This window comes from Urocampus carinirostris, chromosome 6 (assembly GCF_059441175.1).
Source record: "Urocampus carinirostris isolate Australia breed hairy pipefish chromosome 6, RoL_Ucar_1.0, whole genome shotgun sequence".
Lineage (NCBI taxonomy): Eukaryota > Metazoa > Chordata > Actinopteri > Syngnathiformes > Syngnathidae > Urocampus > Urocampus carinirostris.
Window position 1 is genome coordinate 4,785,496 of NC_142354.1, and position 20,970 is coordinate 4,806,465.

At 40.5% G+C, this 20,970-nt stretch overlaps 1 protein-coding gene across 1 annotated transcript; it reads right to left on the bottom strand.

Moving 5' to 3' along the window:
- Positions 1 to 8,772: 8,772 nt before the first annotated feature.
- gpr37l1a (G protein-coupled receptor 37 like 1a) lies at positions 8,773 to 20,212 on the bottom strand. The gene is made up of 3 exons (XM_088337536.1): positions 19,596 to 20,212; positions 11,869 to 12,288; positions 8,773 to 11,199 (listed from the first exon to the last, which is right to left on the bottom strand). The coding sequence occupies exons 1-3, from the start codon at positions 20,145 to 20,147 to the stop codon at positions 10,705 to 10,707; spliced, it is 1,467 nt and encodes a 488-aa protein (XP_088193662.1). The 5' UTR covers positions 20,148 to 20,212; the 3' UTR covers positions 8,773 to 10,704.
- Between the last annotated feature and the right edge of the window lie 758 nt (positions 20,213 to 20,970).

Consider the following 20,970-nt stretch of genomic DNA (forward strand, 5'->3'; position numbering starts at 1 on the left):
AAAGATACAATAAAACAAATGAATACCGCAGTAAATTCTATGTGAATAAACATAATGTGAATTTATAACAACCAAATGAAAAGTCCGATTATCAAAGTAATGACGTGATTACATTATTTAATATAGCTAGAAAACTCTTGCAAAAGTGTCAACACATCTATTCTTAATAATCTAACACAGGTTTTTAAAATAAAACTCTAGGCAGGTTTGAATAGTACAGAGAACAGGCCACCATATGCGGGTATAAAATGTGAAAAGTGTCCATGTGCGTGTCTGTGTGTGAAGGTGTGTGTATGTGTTCGTTGTTGTAAACAAAGTGAAACTTCACCGACTCACAGTCTAAATATGGACGTCGTGATCTGGTGGGCCTCTAGTCCAAACACACACACACACACACACACACACACACACACACACACACACACACACACACACACACACAAACTCAAACAGTGACGTGTTTATTGGAGCTTTCTGCAAGAAAAATGAGAGCGGAAATTTCTGAAGAAAGAAGGAATTCAGAACTGGCAAACGTTGAGGGTAATTCGTTTAAAATGCTTGTGTGGGCGGTGCTACTGCTTACATTGTGCTGAATTAAGGCCACAATACAGACATCTTTACAAAAGACAAACGTCTGGTTTAAGTTATAATCTTGAATCGTCAATAGAAAAAAATTAGCTCAGAAGAAGTCAAGTAAATACTATCTCATCCAGGTAAGTCACACATATTTTCTTGGTTGACTGTATTCTTCCTTGTATTTTAGCACTATACAATACAGTGACATCTAGTATAGATATAGTAGATACTATTTTTTCATCATATTTAAGCCTAACCTGTTTATTATAAAGGAAAAGAGAATTTTTTGTAAAAAAAAATGCTACCATTTACGGGGGTGCTTGGATTGATTTTGGGTGTGCTTGAGCACCCGTCAAAATGGGCTACTTATACCCATGAGTTGAGGACTAACCCAACTTACTGAAATGCGTTAAAAAAAAAACTCTTTCGTAGTTTTGGTCGTTTATTTTCAATGCACAACCCGTGTTCCATTCAACTGAGGAGCTTGACTTGTTCTTCCGCGTTAATATACCGCTCTCTGCTGGTACAACGAATGCAACACTTTCTTCTCGCAGCAAAGATATGCAACCTTCCCTCACTTGGAAGGGAAACCTCCTTTGGTCACCAAAACAGCAATAACTAATCATATAAAAGTATGTCTCTTAGATTACTGTGTTGCTTACAATTATCCACATGTTCGAAGCCTATTTATTTTGTCATTTATACATGTTTAATTAGATTGTACCTTATTGTTATGATTTGAGGGTGGACCCTATTAAGGGGAAGCAGGAACCGTGGCAGGGGTTCTTGAAATGAAAATGTCATTCAAAAACTAAACCAGGAACAAAGTAACGAACAAACAACGGGTTAAAAAACAAAAACGTGTCCTAACAAAATCAAACCGGACAATATCCATACCAGAAACAAAGACCAAACCTGACATAGTAACAGAAGACATGATAGAAGTGGCATGGAAATGAAAATGACCAGACACAGTGTGCTGTCCAAGTGGTCTATATAAAAGTCTGGAATAATCATAGACGGTGTATAGAGATTGGGCTCAGGTGTGTCATGCTCCACACCCGGTTGGCGCCTTCTAGGGTAGAGGTAAAATCGGGTCTAAAAATTCCCAAACCAGCCCGCAGGTATTGAATTGTGTTCCAGCCTGAGCCCGACAAATTAACTTGATTTGAGGGGCCGAGCCTGAAGCAAATTTTCATAATTCTTTATGAGAACTTGGGAGGAGTCAGGGTGATTTTGGACGATTCCGCCCTCGACTTTTTTGTGTCTGACGAATATGAGCCGTTTTGCATAATGTAGCCTTCATGCTAAAATTGTCAAGAAGGCTCTCACTATGAGTTTAAAGGCTAAAACGTTTCTGGGATCTCAAGAGCCAACCGCTTGATTCTGTTTGTGAAACTGAAATGTACATGTCCTGTTTTTCAACCTGTACAAAACAAAACTGCAATTACTATGCTGGATATTGATGCCTTTCCTGAGCCCGAATGACTTTTCCGACATGTCAGAGCAGTCTGTAGTCTGTAAAGCCCCTTGGCACTTCTTGTTATTATAGGCTATACAAATAAACATGACGACTTGACCTGGAGCAAAATTACGGGTGTCAATTCACATTTACAGGGAACCATCACCTTAACTGTTGAGGAGTTGAAATAAGCTTCATTTATCATTTTTATATACTCTGCATTTGTTTGCAAAGGCAAATGAACGTGACCCACTCCAAAAAGATCCACCACCCCCCATTTGAGAAACACTGCACTAGACTAAACGTCTCATCTCATCTCATTAACTGCACCGCTTATCCTCAGTAGGGTCGCGGGGGTGCTGGAGCCCATCCCAGCAATCATCGGGCAGTGGGCAGGGACACCCTGAACTGGTTGCCAGCCAATCGCAGGGCACACAGGGACAGACAACTCGCTCATTCACACCTAGGGACAATTTGGACCGGCCAATCCACCTGAAATGCATGTCTTTGGAATGTGGGAGGAATCCGGAGTGCCCGGAGGAAACCCACGCAAGCACGGGGAGAACATACAAACTCCGCACAGGAAGTCCGGTAGCTGGATTAGAACCCACACAGGAGGTTCCCAAGACCTTAGAACTGGGCCACACACGCGCTAACCACTGCGCCGCCGTGCTGCCCGCTCACAAAATTTAGTATTTCCTTAGTAACGCCGAATCACATGTTAAGCCAATCTTGTCCTTTCATGTCAAAATAAAACAAAAAAACCTTGTATTCTAAAAATGTAAAAGATTCTTACGTTGTGGTTACAATTCTGGCAGAGCTGTTGGTGGCGGACAGAGAGCTAGTGCACTCAATCACAGACTCAGCGGGACATACTTCCTGGGAGACAATATTTGCAAAGATGCTGGGTGAATTTTTGCTGTCTCCAAGCTCTTTTTGGACATCTTTGCCAGGAAGCAGCGATTCTGGAACATCTCGTTCATAACTGGCTCTGCATTTCGATGTTGTTAGGCAGCCGTGGGAGCGCAGCATTAATGTGTTCCAAGTTCAGAAGATAAAATACAGTATGTCCAATTTAAAGGGGTAGTATGTCATTTGAGTTCCCCTTAAGGAGTTGAAAGTATAATATTTCCTCCATTAAGTATGTGTTAAAAATGCCCAACTGAGTTTAAAGAGTCCTTATGCTTTATTTTCCACTGAGCTGCTTTTTTTCCTACTTTTATCAGAGCCGTTCGAGGAGGAACAAATAAGGTTGAGGAATACTGGAGAGTGACATCATGCTCATCCCTGAATGGTTGTTATTGTATCGGGAAAAGAATAAAAGAAAAAGCCTATTTCAAATACAGTCTAACTCAAACTCTAATAAATATGAAAAAAAGTTCATTTAAACTTGTCTAATTAGATAATACTAGGGAAATGAACTGTGATTACAACTTTAAGCAAAACAATTACAGCAGCAGTGAGAAATAAATGATCAAATTCCACACAGCATCTTTAAGGGGTTTCCACAGTTTCTGACTGATGTTTGAAATTCGGACTTCTGTTATATTTCATCAGTTTTAAAAAAAGGGGTTGACTTCTTCAAACATTCTCACCTTTACCAAAACCAAGCTTGTTGGGCAGTGATTTTTTGAAAATGCGCTATGGAGCCACTTATGAGTGCCAAAGAGCCACATGCACCTCCAGAGCAGATTTATAGGACAGGTCGGATTTTTTTAATCAGAGGCTTCGGCTCCCCTGTTCACCCTATTTTGCATCGATGTCTTCTCTGCCTATTTTGAATGTCTACTAAACTTTAAACATATCAGAACCCTAAAAACGCTGGTCACGAGAAAAATAATTTGGAAATTATAATCGGTTTATTACAGAAAAACTACAAAAAAAAAGAATCATTGACACCAGGCCGAGAAAAGCCCATGAGAGCAAATAATCCCTAACATTAAAACAAACACAAATCAAATACACCCACGGCAAAGAATGGAAAATAAGGAACACATGAGTATAACTAGTTGCTAGTTGTTATAGGTTAATTATTTACCCTGCTACTGCCATCAATTAGAGATTTAAGTAATATACACAGGAGACCAAAAACAATTTCCACTTGATACTATTAATCGTGCCTCGGTTTCAGAACATGATCATTTGTACATAATGACGCAATCACAAACAACACTACAGTGGGACCTCGCTACTTCGCGGTTCCACGTTCGCAGGTTCAGAGCTTCGCGGGTTTAAAAAATAATAATAATAATAATAATAAGATAAAATAATTATTTTATTTTTTTTATTTTATAAAAAAAAAATTGAGCGTTTTTGAAGGGGTGTCGCTACTTCGCAGATTTTCACGCGGGTGGTTTTGGTCCCCATTAACCGAGTCTAAAAAATAATAATAATAAAAAATGAAAAATAAAATATATATATATATATATATATATATATATATATATATATATATATTTGATTTTTTTTAAGCATTTTTGAAGGGGCATCGCTACTTCGCAGATTTTCACTTTTCGCGGGTGGTTTTGGTCCCCATTAACCGCGATAACCGAGGGATTACTGTATCATCAGACTTAAACAAATGAAATTTAGAGCACTTTTCAGACAATGAAATGCAGCTTTAAGTGTCAGAATTCCAAACAGTGATACTTATAAATCTCCGAAGGATGGAAAGTGATTGTAACAGATAGTTCTTACAAAATATTCATGAGGTTTGGTTCTTTTATGACTTTGCTATGGGTTAACAGAAAAAGTGATCCAATCTGTTGGATCAAAAATATACATACAACAACACGAATTAGCAATTGTGGTGACTTAGAAAGTTGTGTCAGTGACATGAGCTTCATATCATGGCCTCTTCTTGTGAGTGATTATGAGTGTCTACAGCTGGTGACTTCTCTGAGGCCATTTAAATAGGGCTTATTGGATGCAAACACCCACACACGCTACAATCGGAAAGTCAAAGGAACTCAGCATGGATCTGAAAAAGTGAATCATTGACTTGAACAAGTCAGGAAAGTAACTTGAAGCCATTTCAAAGCAGCTGCAGGTCCCAAGAGCAACAGTGCAAACAATTGTTTGTAAGTATAAAGTGTATGGCATTGTTTTGTCACTGCCACGATCCGCAAGAAAACGCAAGCTATCACCTGCTGCTGAGAGAAAATTGGTCAGGAGGGTGAAGATTAAACCGAGAATAACCAAAAAGCAGATCTGCCAAGAATTAGAAGCTGCTGGAACACAGGTGTCAGTGTCAACAGTCAAGTGTGTTTTGCATATCCATGGACTGAGATACTGCTGTGCAAGAAGGAAGCCCCTGCTCCAAAAGTGGCACCTTAGGCTCGACTGAAGTTTGCTGCTGATCACATGGACGTAGATAAGACCTTCTGAAGGAAAGTTCTGTGGTCGGACGAAACAAAAACTGAGCTATTTGGCCATAATGCACAGCAATATGTTTGAAGGAGAAAAGGTGAGGCCTTTGACCCCAAGTACAGTATTCCTACCGACAAGCACGGCGGTGGTAGTATTATGCTGTGTGGCTGTTTCGCTGCCAATGGAACTGGTTCTTTACTGAGAGTAAATGGGATAGTGAAGGAGGATTACCTTCAAATTCTTCAAGATAACCTGAAGTCATCAGCCTGAAGATAGGGTCTTGGACGCAGTTGTTCCAACAGGACAATGACCCCAAACACACATCAAAAGTGGTAATGGAATGGCTAAATTAGGCTAGGATTAAGGTTTTAGAATGACCTTCTCAAAGTCCTGACTTAAACACCATTGAGAACTTGAGGACAGTGCTGAAGAAACAAGTCCATGTCAGAAACACACCAAATTTAACTAAAATGCACCAATTCTGTCAAGAGAAGTGGTCAAAGATTCAACCAGAAGCTTGCCAGAAGCTTGTGGATGGCTACCAAAAGCGACTAATTGAAGCGAAAATGGCCATGGGACATGTTACTAGATATTAGCTGCTGTGTGTATATTTTTGACCAGGCAGATTTGATCACTTTTTTCTGTTAACCTATAAAAAAAAGTCCAAACTTCATGAATGAATTTGAGACAAAGAACTATCTGTTCCTATCACTCTATCAGAGAAAAATCCGAGTTGTAGAAATAACTGGAAACTCAAGAGAGCCATGACATTATATTCTTCACAAGTGTATGTAAACGTTTGACCACAACTGTATATATATTACCAATCGTTGTGAATCGTTTACATAACGAGTGACAAGAATCAAGCTTGTATAATATCAAACGTAGCAACGTCATCAGGCAAATAGACATAATTTCATTCAATTCACTCAGCATATTTTCTCCTCGCTCCAAGAGATGGCTCCACTGCTACATCTTGTGTGTTTCCAAGTTGTGCTCATACACGGGTTGCCAGAAGAATTGACTTACTACATAAAAGAATGGATGCAACTGTGGCATTTTAGACGTGGGGGCAGAAACTATCAACATATATACAGGAGCCTTGTTTAGCAAGCTTACAAGAGTTATCTTGTATCAGTGATTTATGCGCTACACAGCCAGAATTCTTAATAACAACAAACTGAAAAAAAATGAAATAAAAATCAATAAAACACTGAGTCCTTGCCTTGTCAGGGGTCCGAGATTTTGACTTCTGAAAAACCCCTGTACTGTATGTTTGTAGGTACACCATCTGTTTCCAGCTGCACATGAGTGTTTCAAACATAAAAAACGTCCTCTTGTTTTAAATGAAAACTATAGTAAACTAATCATATGTATGGTTAAATACATCAAACCACTACAGAAGAGGTCACGCATTAATTAAAACAGTGTTTATGCTAAACTAGCGCGCAGGTTATATTTCAAGCACAGGAAAAGGACACATGGGGTTTTGGGGTTTTTAAGGGTTATTGTTCTATCTTCGTTATTCATTATCCATTATCCGTTATCGGTCAGTTCATAATACGCTACAAAGCCTAGGAGCCGGGACACTTACTTTCAGCCAAAAGGCCAAGCTAAGGTCCTAGCCCTAAAGCCTTGCTGCGATCATTGCGAATGCACCGTTCCCGGAGGTACTGCAATACCGGGCAACTTGATGACTCCTTGTAGTTTTTTTCAATCTTCAATTCTCCCTGATTGTGCGTCAAAGGCCATAATGCAAACTTTACCCTGGTGGTTACCATGGTAACCTTGAAAGCAGTTTGGCTTTAGGCTTATCTTTTTTTTTTCTTTTATGTGTGGCAAGACGGCGGCGTGGGAGTCAGTGGGCGTTGCGTAGCTTAGCAACGCCAATGGCCGGCACTGATTGATATGCGGCTTTGTTCAAGCATTGCTGCCGGGCGGCCAAAAAGAACGCCCGAACAAAAGCGTTCTTCTTATGAAGGCCTCACCCCCATCTTTTTCTTCATCTCTTTTCGCCTCAGACGAATTATTTCATCTCAAAGGAGATTTGCAGTCTTGCTGTAGCACTCGAGGGGGCCTGCAGGTGGACCCCAATAAATGAAGGCATTATGTTATTATGCATGTTTTCTTAGTTGTTACTATTGTGGGGAGGAATTGGCTAATTAGTGGGGCCACATGCTGTTTGGGAAAATTGAGACACACAGGCTGTTTATACTTGTGGCAACATGAAATTTAGGTTGTCCTGGTAATCATGGAGACCCAGAAAATACCCACAGAACCTGAAAAAGTCACACAGGTCCAAGATGAGGGAAAAAAAATTGCAGCTTACAGACGCCAAATCATATTTAATAATACTGATCCACAATTTCCTCGCCCAGACAGGGTTACCTGAATTGCCCCTCTGAAGCTAGGCCTGGAGAATCTCTGGTGGCCTGGTCAACAGCCCAGCCCATAGGCATAATGTGAATACATTTTCTTATGGAATTGCCAGCTGTAAAAGGGGCAAAATGGCCTGGCAGGAGCAAAATGAGGGTCCTTTGGTGAACCCAACCCAGCTATAGCGGTTGGTTTTTGGGACATGGAATATTGCCTCTCTGGCAGGGAGAAAACCTAAAGAAGTTGAAAGTTTTCTGAATAGATCTAGTCAGACTCACCTCCGCACACAGCTTGGGATCAGGTATCAGTACCTTGAGAGAGGTTGGACTCTCTTGCACTATGGAGTTACACACAATGAATTGCACAAATCGAGATTGCAGTCACATTAGCTGACCCGTGGCTTAGAGTTGTACGTTGCTAAACAAGAAGGTAGCCTCCCTCCACTCTCGGAAGAAGCAATGTCTTTGCGGTTGTTGGAACTGCATGTTGGTGTGTAAGCATAGAATATTGTTCATTCCTTCTTGGAATACTTGGATCGTCTGTTTGAGAACACTACCTCGTACTGCTGGGAGATTTTGATGCTCACATAGGCAACAACTGTGAGGCCTGGAGTGGCATGATTGGGAGGGAATAGACCCTACCAGGGAGGTTCAGAAGTGTGACCCCCTGTAGTTGGAACACTCTGGAATTTAGTAAATAAGTTTGAAAATTTCTTTCAAAAATGTATATTCAGTTGCTTACCAATGAAGCAAAGGCCCTTCTCAAGTTTTATTGCCTGCCTTCTTAAAAAATGAAAACTGAAAGGCGCTTTGTCTGTGGTCAACTCAATTCCTGTCTCTTTGTGGTAACTTGTTCAGTTTCAAATGCACCAAGCAAAAAAGCCAAGATTTTCTTTCATGATAGAACAAAAAAGCAGCATGTAAGATTTCCTGCTTTATGATTAGAAATGACAGATGAACAAACACAATCCAGTCCAATGTTTACAGAAAGTAACAAAAAGAAGTACTGCAGTTCAACCCTAAATCAAACGTTTTCCCATAACTGATGGTTTTGTGTTTTAAATACTGGTGAGTGTAACATCATCATAAAGATTGGAAAACATTTCTCATGCGTATAATTTGTTAGTAACAGCATTATATCAATTGTCCTCAAAACCTTACAAATCCAAAAACTTAAAATAAAAACACCTCATTTGGACTGACAATGACATCAATCAGACCTTGATTTTGATCAATCATGTTTTAACCTTTGCTTGAAGTTCATAATTCAATCTTAAAACATCATTCGGCATTGTGATCTTAGCCTTAAAAATATAATCAAACCCTATTTTGAATGCCTAACCCGGTCAGAAACTGTAAATTGAAACTTTACTTCTTTTTTTACTTCTGTTCGGCATTAGCTCAGGAGGTAGAGCGCTTGTCTTGGTTCAATTTCCGGCTCCTCCGTGTTATGTTGAAGTGTCTTTGGGCAAGACACAGAGTCCCTAATGCCCCCAATAAGGTAGGTGCCTTGCATGGCTGACTCCCTATTGGTGCACATTGTAGAGCGCTTTGGGAGGTCTTCATTGACTTGAAAAGCGCTATATAAAATGCAGACCATTTACCATTGTAAATACCAAACTACAGTAACTTGTATTGTAAACCCCATATATAACACCCTTTCTAATTTTCTAAGTCCCATTTTAAAACCCAACCCCGGTAATTTTATACCCTAACAACGACTTCAAATGCTGTATTTTAAGCCCCGAGGCTGTTTTGAAACCCTAGTTTTAATTATCTTAATGGAATCACTAGCCTTGATGTGAGAACTATATTTTGAAAAGCCATTTCTAGTGGGATATTTTACTTCTGGTTTAAAACCTTGATTATGTCTTTTGTAAAAACTGTAACTCTTGAAACTAGGGAGTGGGCGGATCGATCCAAACATCATTATTATTGATACTAAGCAAAAACTTGGATTGGATCAATAATTTTGTCCAGGGATCGATACTCCGCTCCTCCACCAATTTCCTAAACATACCTTCTCTGTGTAGATAGCGCAGCTCTTCTCTCACTCTCTCCAAGCAACTTTGGCCACTCTAAGTTTATGCCTGACAAGCACACTTTTAGCACCTCTCCCAACCTCTTCTGCTGCTCCTTCTTGCCACAAAAGCAGCTGACAGGGCTAAATCCATGGTGCATCCCTTACCAGAAGCTAAAAGTTGCAGAGGCAAACAAGAGTTGCAATGCGGTGCTTTTTTTTCTTCCAAATATAGAAAAGGACAATACAAGGTGTAATTTGTATGGTGAAGTGCTACATAAACACACGAAAAACGCTCACCCTGCAGAGATCAACGAGCTGCAAACAAAATGTAAACATGTTACTGTTCATGAACAAAAACATGCAAATGCCGTGTCACCATGGCAACGGAGCTAATGAGAGACAAAAGAGTGAAATATTGTCTAATGAAAGGTATTTTAGTTCTACATGCCATTGTTACATACAGTATTTCTTGGCTTATAATGTTCTACATATAGTTAAAAATGTACAATGTAGTAAGTTAATAAAAAAAATTAAACATTTTTAGTACTGTGTTTTTCATAATTATAAACTAACTCAAGGGGGAAAGATTCAATTATTTAATGATCATGACATTTTGAGGCAAAACGTAATGATATAGGATCAGTATCGATTGATACTACCATGTATTTACTTGGATCGATACCAACATTCCCAATATTGCCCAACCTTATTTGAAATATTCAACTGAATACCTATCTCTTGTTTGACACTTTCGACACTTTGTTTTAAAGTTCTTATTAGTAATCTTTTTTGCAACCCTTAAACCCAGTTTGAAAACGTAACCGCATCTTAAAACCCTACTATCAAAACCTACGTGATAGACAGCACTTTGCACAGAAGCCTCAATGAAATACTTCATTTCAGCAGGGTGTTCCAATTGCTTGTGCCAAATCGTCAGGCGAGGAAGGTGTCAATAACGTCGGGGATGGAGAGGGGATCACAGAAGTAGCTGTAGAGCCAGAAGAGCCAGACCTGGATGCGTCAGGAAGGCACTCATCGCAGCAACAGCAGCAGCAGTCAAGAAAAGCCTGACCCAAGGAACGACACAAGCACAGGAGCAGCACTGGCATTCCGGCGCAGCGAGCGAACAGGAAGAAGTGCCCAACCAGGCTAGTGGTCGCCCTCACCCCTGGCGACACCTCCACGTATAACAGTGCGATATTACACACACTGTCAGGTATGTTGCAGGCCACATACAAAGAAGTCAGCCACATCACAGTGGAGCGAAGTCGAGACTCGCTGGCAGGATGCTGATGATGGTGATGAGCATGCTTCTTCTTGCTTGGAGATGAAGCCACACAAGAGGTGGCAGAGTAGCGCCTTCTTGGCGCTTTGACTGGTTGGTGCATTGACACCTACAAGATAGAATCATCAGTTTTGCAGTTGGGGTCAAATGTTTTGCATGGATGCTAACACTGATGTAAAAATAGGATCTAAATTCTGGACTAAAGAGCGCACCTGTTTAATACCCAAATGCTCAAATTTAAAGACAAAACTTGAAATTTGTCATTGTACAAGTTGCACCAGATTTTAAGCCGCAGGTAACAGCTTATCGCTTTGAATTTTGCGTGTTTTTTATGCTCTCTCTCAATCACAAACACACACGCTTTATTTCCGAAGTTATGTTATGATAAGAGCAAATATATAAGTCTCCACCTTAATGTGCCTCTCTATAAAAAGTTAACAACTCTTAATCGCAAACACGCTTTTCTATCACAGGCACAGGCAGGTCGGTAAGAGTTAGCTGAGGTGCTGCTCTAACAATACTGTTCCTGCCTCAGTGGCTCCACCCCCGGTATCCAATTAGAACGCACGTGATGTGTAGTGAAAAGAGAGGAGGATCAAGAGAGAGAGATTCTCTGCTGCATGAGACTTAATGAACAGCTCGTCGAATTAAGGCAAAATGTGATACGTATATACATCAAATTCCTACCTAAATCTCTATACCAATAATCGGCCTGCCCAATAAACGGTCGACCTCTAGCATGCAACAGATCGAATATAGAAGATTGTTTGCACCATACCCGTCTTGTTACCAGGTCACAGGCCAGCGTGAAGAGCAGCGGCATGCAGATGTAGCAGCCAAACATCCACCAAGGTCGGGCATCTTGATAGGTCAACACTAGCGAGTAGACACCTTCCGAGAGTTCGACTGATGGTTCTCGCATGCACACGTCCACGAATGGAAACGAGCCCCAAGTCCCAACTGATTCCCGCCAGCCAATTAGATCAAGCATCCCAACGGTTTCCCTCCGCACCTGCCACAAAAGCAGCTCAGGAGCGGCTAGCACCAGCGACCCCAGCCATATGACTGCCATCTTGGACAGGATTGAGTGGCATGGCTCCAACCTGGAGTTCGGGCTGGAGGCGATGCTTGTAGCTGCGTGGAAGCGGTCGATGCTCAAAGCGCAGAGGCTGAAGGTGGCCACACCCAGAGATGTCACCTAATAATTAAACAGTCGTTTACAAACTTGAAATCTTCACTTGAAACCCTAAGTTTAGTTATGAAAGCATAAACTTTGAACACAAGTATTTGTGGCTAAGTGTTTTGTTTCATATCAATCCATCCATGTGTGAAATGTATTGTTAAGCGCTTTGGGGGTCTTCAGTACCTGGTAAAGCGCTATATAAATGCAGTCCACTTACCATTAAAAATGACAATTTTTACTTAAAGTAACAAAAAGTGCAAGACTAACCTTTATCAAATGTTTGTCGTAAGACACCATACACCATATAGATTTGAAAACATTCCAGATACCCGTTCCAAGTTATTGACAGCGTTATACCAATTGTCCTCAAAGGATTTTCTTTTACAACTAAAAAAAAAACGTATTTAGGCTCACAATGACATAAATCAGACCATGATTTTAAAAAATCCTGTTATGAAACACTAGTTCAAAACCCCGAACCTGTCGAAATCCTGTTATATATTTCTAACCTTTGCTTGAAATTCTTATTTATTATTTTGGCATTGTAATCTTATCCTTGAATATAGGGTCCATCATTTGATGTTTCCTTGAAAAAGAAAAGTAACTTTCTCTTTATATGAGTTCAAAGAGCCCAAAGTTTTTTTCCTGGCACCCCTTACCCTCTTGTATCTCACTCTTAGCAAAGCTGTTCGGGGCAGATTACATCCCCCATTTTTTTTCTTCTACTTGTTAGTGTAGCATGAAAATGACAAACGTAAGAAAAGACCTGTTCTAAGTAGAATTCAACACAAACCACAAGAAAGACAAAAAAAGTTTACTTGATCCTCTTCAAGAAATGCACGTACAGTACTTGCACTCCCATCATAAGGAGCTTGACAGAGGCTGCAACGAGTACCTAAAGGTAGGGTGCATGGTTTGAGATGCTCTTAAAAAGTTTGAAAGAAATATTTTCTCTATTAAGTATGTGTTTACAATGCCCAACTCAGTTCAAAGAGCCTTAATACATTTTCCCACCGCACCCATCTGCTTTTATCTTACTTTAACCTTTGGTGTTCTGGCCACGGAGCACATTACAGTGGATGAAAGGAGGTGGGGGGTTTTGAGGAAGGAGGGTGATTTCAGGTGCAGGCTCACAGTTTTCTTTAACTTTAGGATAAGGCTGTGAAAATTAGACAAGGACTGATTGAAAAACAGTACAAATGCCAACCCAAAGCCCAAAACAGATAAGAAAGGAAGAGGTTATTTGAGCGTGTATAAGAATTTCACATATCGTATTTTCAGGACTAGAAGTTGCAGTTTTGGCGCCGGAGATGCGAGTTATAATCCAGTGAGACTTATATGTGACATTATTTACACATTATCATATCATGGAGTTTGAAGATTTTATTATTGGTACTGTATATCACTTCATATGTTATTTTCACACTAAACCACACGGGGGCGCTCTGTGCCTATGTTGATAATTTTAACCTTGACTGCAACGTAAAAGCGTAAGGAGAAAGCTGGTGCAGTATCTACCTCCGGGACATACTGGGAATTGTTTACTGGTAAAAGTGACATCGAGGAGTAAGATTCGGTTGGATAGTTTGGTAAGCATGTTCTTCATGCTACAGTTATCTGAATAACTCTTAATATGTTACATCATAACTGACGAGCATGTCTAAGATATGCTCACATGTGTAATGTTAGTATACCGCGTTTTCTATCTTTTTTTTTTGTGCAATTTCCTTTCTAGGTAGCATGTATGTTTTTGGTGACTAATAGATTCCCCCCCCAAAATGCAACTATACTCCGAGTGCGACTTATACATGTTTTGTTTTTTCCTTCTTATTTATGCATTTTTTGCGCAGGTGCGATTTATATTCTGTAGAGAGTTATAGTCCAGAAAATGCGGTACTTGCACGCACAACAAAAGAGCTTGACCAAGGCTGCATTGATGATTTCAGCCAGAAGATGCCACCAGCAAGTCTAGTCAAGTCATTTTTATTTGTATAGCCCTAAATCACGAAGAGTCTCAAAGGGCAAGTAGAATTTTTTTGAAGTTACGGACACCACCGTTAAGCCAGGAGATGGCAGATGTATGTATAAGTTCCATATTCCATACAATTAATTTAAAAATATCTTCAAATCCCATGTTGAATTCCTAACCCGTGTTTGAATACCAACCCCATCATGTAACATAATTTGCTATCCCTATTACAGACAAACCATAACTTTAAACTTTACTTTTGACAAACATAGGGTTGTCACTGTTCTCCCCTGAGGGCGGCATGGGAGCTGAGTGGTTAGCGCGTCCACGGCACAGTTCTGAGATCATGGGTTCCAATCCAGCTACCAGCCTTCCAGTGCCTCCCCGTGCCTGCGCGGGTTTCTTCGAGCACTCTGGTTTCCTCCCACATTCTAAAAACATGCATCTCAAGTGGCGAGTGACTTGTCTGTCTCTGTGTGCCCTGTAGCTGGCTGGCAACAAGTTCAGGTTGTTCCCTGCCCACTGTGATGGTTCTCTAGCACACCCGCAACCCTACTGAGGATAAGTGGTGCAGATCATGAATGGATGGATGTTTTCCTCTGCTTGTATGTGTTGAGAGAAAGTATGAATGCACACACATGTAGACAGCTAGATAGAACTGGTTGGCTGGATAGAAATAGATATAGCTAGACAGATGATAATTAGATGAGGTTTGATTGGGGCGGCAGTGGCTCAGGAGGTATAAAAGAATAGCCAAGGGGCAACAAGACGACATTATCATGGATTTCTTCTGTGACTACTTTATGCAGTTTGTAAGTAAATGATGTAGAAGTAGTTGATGATTTTGCCCTTACACGCATACATATTTTAATTGGATGCTCTTCCTGCACGCACCACTGTACACGCAACATGCATGTTAACACACAGGCACACACAAACACACGTTTATGTGGTGTATGAAAATAGAGTGTCTTTTCAGTGCACATGAATCATCCTACTTGCGTCTTACAGTGACTGGTATTCTGAAGAAACGCTAACTTACATGATCGCATTGCGAAACAACTCTCGTCCCATGGCTAGGATGAATGGATGAAAGATGAAGGATTGGATGAAGATGCATCTATGTATTGTTGAGAAAGCTTTTTTCCTGGTTTCAGATACTAAGAAGGCAATTATTAGCACAGACAATCTGTGTCTCGCCACATGTTCAACTTCCAGGATTCGCTCTGAGTATTTGGACAAAGAAAAAAGAGATGAAGAGAGCAGTTCAGTTAGGGACTTTTATGAAAAAGTTCAAATGAAATAAAACAGTATATCCTGGGCTTGTTAATCAGACATGAGAACATCCCTCAAAAGGCCCTTGTCTTATAGGAAAGGGGTGTGGATTGGCTAAATGGAAAATGAAACTTAATCAGGAAAAGTAAGGAAGTCGCATCTTCTCAAGGGACCTTTTGTTATTACTGGACCCAGCTGGATTTTGAAGGTCATATGATAAGATTAGCAGATTCAAGACGAGACTCACAAGTACACACCACAGAAACACTGCTGCTTCATATATATACGGCGGCAGTAGCTCAGGAGGTAGAGTGCTCGTCTTGGGATCAAGAGATCTCAGTTCGAATCCCGGCTCCTCCGTGTTACATGTCGAAGTGTCCTTGGGTAAGACACTGAACCCCTAGTACCCCCAATATACAGGTTAGCGCCTTACATGGCTGCACGGCCGCTATTGGGAAATGTGAAGCACACTGTAAAGCGCTTTGGGAAGTCTTGACTTGAAAAGCGCTATATAAATGCAGATCATTTCATTTCATTTCATATGATTACTTTTTAAAAATTGTTTATTTTTACACATTTTTTGACCCAACTATGTTAGTAGTGAACTTTACGTGTTTAAGTGTTTTTTTTGTTGGCTTTTTTATAATGCATTAAAACAGTAAAACAAAGCCAAATATGTATTCATATACCAGTAGTTTTTTTTACATAAGTATAACTACAGAGTAGTGTGCATTCATAATTCTTTTGCCACCCAAATTATGTAAATCATCAATATTTTTTAGCAGGACTAACCTAATATGTTTTGTAATCATCAGAACGTTGCTGGGTTGTGATACCGCAGCAGAACCATCAACATCATAACGGACTCTTCTCACCCCGGCCACCACCTTATGGACCTATTGTCCTTCGGTAGGCGCTACAGGTCCCTTAAAACAAGGACAAAATGGTTCAGAGACAGTTTCTTCCCAATGGCCATCACCAACCTAAACAATTAGAAATAGAATTGTCTTTATTGTCATTGACGTCAACGAAAAATTGTATGCAACGACATTGGACATGGCACTCCAGGGTAAAACATGTAATATAATGATTTTGAAGACAAAAATGATGAACAGGCAAAAAAATAAATTACAAAGTGGTTCTTAGAACCCCCTATTGTTCTGGAAAGAAGTGAAAAGAGTAAGAAAGAGCGAATCTGGAAAGTTGTTGGAAGCATTGAAGAGTTTGTATGTGAACAGCAGAGCATGTGTAAGAGTAGGGAGTGAAACAAGTAAGTGGTTCCCTGTGTTGACTGGTGTGAGACAGGGGTGTGTGATGTTGCCATGGCTGTTTAATGTGTACATGGATGGTGTGGTGAGAGAGGTGAATGCAAGAGGATTTGGCATAGGTGTAAAGATGATGGATAACAGTGGAACGGTGTGGCAGGTAAGTCAGTTGTTGTTTGTAGATGACACTGCGCTTGTGGCTGATTCTGAGGAAACTTTGAGAAGGTTGGTAATAGAGTTTGGAAGAATGTGTGACAGGTGTAAGTTATGTGTGAATGTTGGCAAGAGTAAGGTGATGAAGTGTTCACGTGAGGCAGTAACCATGGCGTTGGAAATATGGTTGAATAAACTGGTGCTGGAAGAAGTTAGCTTTAAGAAAGTAAGCTTTAAGTAAGCTTTAGGTACTTTGGTTGTGATGTGGAATGGAGTGCGGGGTATTGAACAGAGTAAATAAAGGAAGCAAGGTTTTGGGTGCTCTGAGGAGAGTGATGAGTAACAAGAGTATGGGTATGGATGTTAAGAGGGGACTGTATGAGAGTGTGATTGTGCCGACTGTGTTGTATGGTGCAGAGACTTGGAGCCTGAATGCAGATTTGAGAAAAAAATGAAATGTTTTTGAGATGAAGTGTTTGAGGAGTATGTTAGGAGCAATGTTCCCTCTAATTTTCTTTAGTGAGCCGAGCCGAAAAAGCCGGTTCTTGAAAAACTCTACTGACTTTACTCAACTTCGTTCTTCTTCGAAATTGACTTCAAAATACCGCATTTAGAAAACAGCGTCAGGGGAACCCGTGTATTTTTACTTTCATGCACAGTAACTTTGACTTAATTCGCTTCTTAATTAGCAATTTCGAGCCCTGAATTTTGTGAGCTGGCTAGATTTTCTTGTGCGCTGAAAATGTGCGGGTAGTGCGCGATTGCGCACGCGCGCAGTTTAGAGGGAACATTGGTTAGGAGTGACAAGATTGGATGGATTGAGAAATGAAATTGTGCGAAACAGAACGAGTAGTAGTGGAACTGAGCAAGTGTGTGGATAAGAGAGTACTCGGTTGGTTTGGACACATGGAGAGGATGGATGAGGAGCGAATGTTGAAGAGGATCTACAGAGCAAAGTAAATGGAAGGAGACCAAGAGTAAGGCCGCGATTGACATGGATGGATGGTGTTATGAGAGCACTGGAAGAAAGGTCTGAATGTAGTGGAAGCTCACGCTCTTGTTGGTGATAGGAATGAGTGGAGAGGTGTAGTGGGATGTTTGGACGCGGGGTAAACCAGTGAAAGTTGTCGTGTTGAACAGAAGAGTGTGTTGTGTCACCCTGACCCGAGTCACATGGCCGCTTTCTTGTGTCCCGTTTCATCTGGAGGGACGAAAGCATGACCAACTTGGGTGCCGAGGAGCTAAACTTGTTTGGGTGTTTGGGATTTGTGTTAGCCATGGTCAAATCTTTTGTGTGTTTTTTGCTACTTTTTTCCTTTTTCTTTTCCTTGTTTTTGTATGTGTTTGTCTTGCTGTCGGTCCCCTCCCTCGAGGGGTAGGATCAGGGTAGATTTCAGCTTTGAGATGTGATTTATGCCTGAAAAACATACCTGAAAAGGGAAAAAAGTAAAATACCTACAATCCAAAAAATATTTCTGATCTAGCTGGAACCTTCAATGGTCACCCCTCTCACGGGATATGACCAGGGTAGGTAGTTAGATAGGTTCTTAGAAAAACTGGCCTAAGTTATCGTAATAATAAAAATGCAACAAAGAAGAATAGTGCATAGTGTTTGTAAGGTTTTGTGGAATGAATACATGCAATAGCATTTAGCAAGTTTGCAAAACTGGGAAAAATATACAGCTTGCCTATAAATAGAAAATGTGTTTTAAAATCTGATTCATCAACTTCTTTGGGAATTTTTGTTGCTGTTAAATGTTGTTGCACAAGCTCCTCTTCATTGCACTATTATTACACCTTAAGCCAGTCTCCAAGCACTACCCTGTGAATATTTTTGCCTATTTATCCTGACAATTATTCTATTACATTTTATTTCCTCTTTTATGCCTGTATTACCTTTATGTCTGATCTCATTGTAAACGATGTTCACTACATTGTTATCTATGTAAAAAACACAATTAAATTCAATTCTCCTTTCTTGAAATACCAATTTTCTTTGATATGGAAAACTATCATTTATAATCCTTACTCTGGTTTGAGAGCTAAATGTTTGTGTGTAAAGGCACGAGACTAATGCAGACACCCATTATCCCTCTTGCTCTCACCCATCCCTGTTAAGAAGCCAAGTTAAGATCATTAATGGGGAGTTTTGATTAGGCTTGTTAGCATGACAAAGGCACTAACCCTCATTAGCCAGATTAGGGCTTTTCAGGACCACAAAGGGAAGGAAACCCTAAAACGCACAGAAGTGTTTTGAGCCAAGGCCAAAATGGCAACTCGATCTGTGAGGACCCTCCCATCATAAATAAGTTTTAACAAACACAAATAATGCATTTCTATTCAACTATAGCCTGTGTGGTTTCCTCATTCGTTCATATCTCATGTATGTTATCATTTTATTTATTTATTCCTGATTGATTGATTACCTTAATCGTTTTCAATGTGTTTATTTATTTTTGTTTCATCTTATTTTGTGTTAGAAATGAAGACATTTGTGCATGTTATGCCCAAATCTAATTTTGGTTAGGGCCCCATAAAGGCTTTGAGAACATTGGAATGTTTTTGAGATTTTTTTATTGTGGAAAAATCCGACTCCGTTTCCAGCGGCACCCGGGTAAATTGAGATTGAGGACCTTAGTGCATAGAATTGAACTCAATACCTCCATGAAAGGCACCAAGGGGCAAGACACGTCTCCAAACAGGCGCCTGAAGGTCAGCTCATGGAAGACGACCACCGGTAAGCATAAAAAGAGAACCAGAAAATCCAGAAGAGCCAAACCGGCCAGGATGCAATTCCAGGCGCTCTGCAAATAGGCGTTGTTCCATACGGTGCACATGAGCGCAAGGTTTCCAACCATGCCCACCGAAAAGAGGACCAGGGCCAGCAGCATCAGCGCGTACGCCCAATACGAGCCGTCGGCGACTAGGAAAAAAAGACGCGGCTTCGGTGGCCCGGAGGGCGACGACTCATTTACCCGGAGCCCGCTCCCAGCGGCCCATGGGGTCGTGAAATACCCGCTCAGGTCTTCTCGTCTCCGCGGAGCAACTTCTCGGTTCGCTACGAGCACCGCCAAGCTCTGGACCGCCGCGACATCTTTGTCTGGACCTAGGTGCACCTCCCTGGCGGTGGGCGGCGGCGGAGGAGGTCGGGAATGCTTGCGGAGTTCCGAGGACCCAACAAAAATGAGTAAAAGAAAGACAAACGCGCTCATGTTGGACGATTAAACTCCGTGTAAATGAATGAGACAGGACCACCTGTTTGGTTCTAATGCGAAAAGTTAAGTGCCATCAAGTTAACAAGAATGCAAATACAACTTCCGGTTAAGTCTTTTGAAACCAAATTAGTATTAAGCGGAAGTAGAACACAACGCAATAGTTGATGAAGTAGAAATCGCTTCAAAAATTTGGTTTTGGTAAAAAAATATTATTTTAGAGCAGGGGTTAGCAACGTTTTTCGGTGTGGAGTGCCACTTTCAAATTTCCTTGTAAATCAGTGTGCCACACCAATATTAATGACTCGCACAATAATCTTTTTATATCCAACAGAGCTGTAATTTTACACCAGTCCAAATATACAACATGGATATACATTGAAATCGTATAACTGACCAATTTTATCCTCAGCTATTCTTGTTCATTTTTTGGCAGGCATTTTACCTGCCAAAATCTGACTCCCCTGCTAATATGGACCCTGTTTAAGATATAGACTTGTGACTTCTAGTGTAACCTTCTGTGACAAATGTGTCAGCACAGTGATTTTGAAGAGCTTTAGAACGATTCTCATAATATTACTATTAATAATAACAATAATAATAGTAATAAAACGAACTAGATTTGTCGAACACCTATTAACACATCACAAAGTGGAGGTCTTCCTCTGTAGTTGGATCCCAAAGCCAAAAAAACACAGTAGGTTTAAAGTGTGTCTTACTTTGCAAAGAGTATAGGCAGGGAAGTCCGATTTTAAATGAAAAAAAACAACAATTTGTTTACACCGCGGGATACAATGCAACCAGGGTTTCATTCACAATAAAA

Coding starts and splice junctions, on each gene's coding strand:
- gpr37l1a (XM_088337536.1), bottom strand. CDS start 20,147: ATGAGCGCGTTTGTCTTTCTTTTACTCATTTTTGTTGGGTCCTCGGAA. Junction 12,289..19,595: donor CCTTGGTGCCTTTCATGGAG/GTATTGAGTTCA, acceptor TTTAATTATTAG/GTGACATCTCTGGGTGTGGC. Junction 11,200..11,868: donor GTGACCTGGTAACAAGACGG/GTATGGTGCAAA, acceptor TCTATCTTGTAG/GTGTCAATGCACCAACCAGT.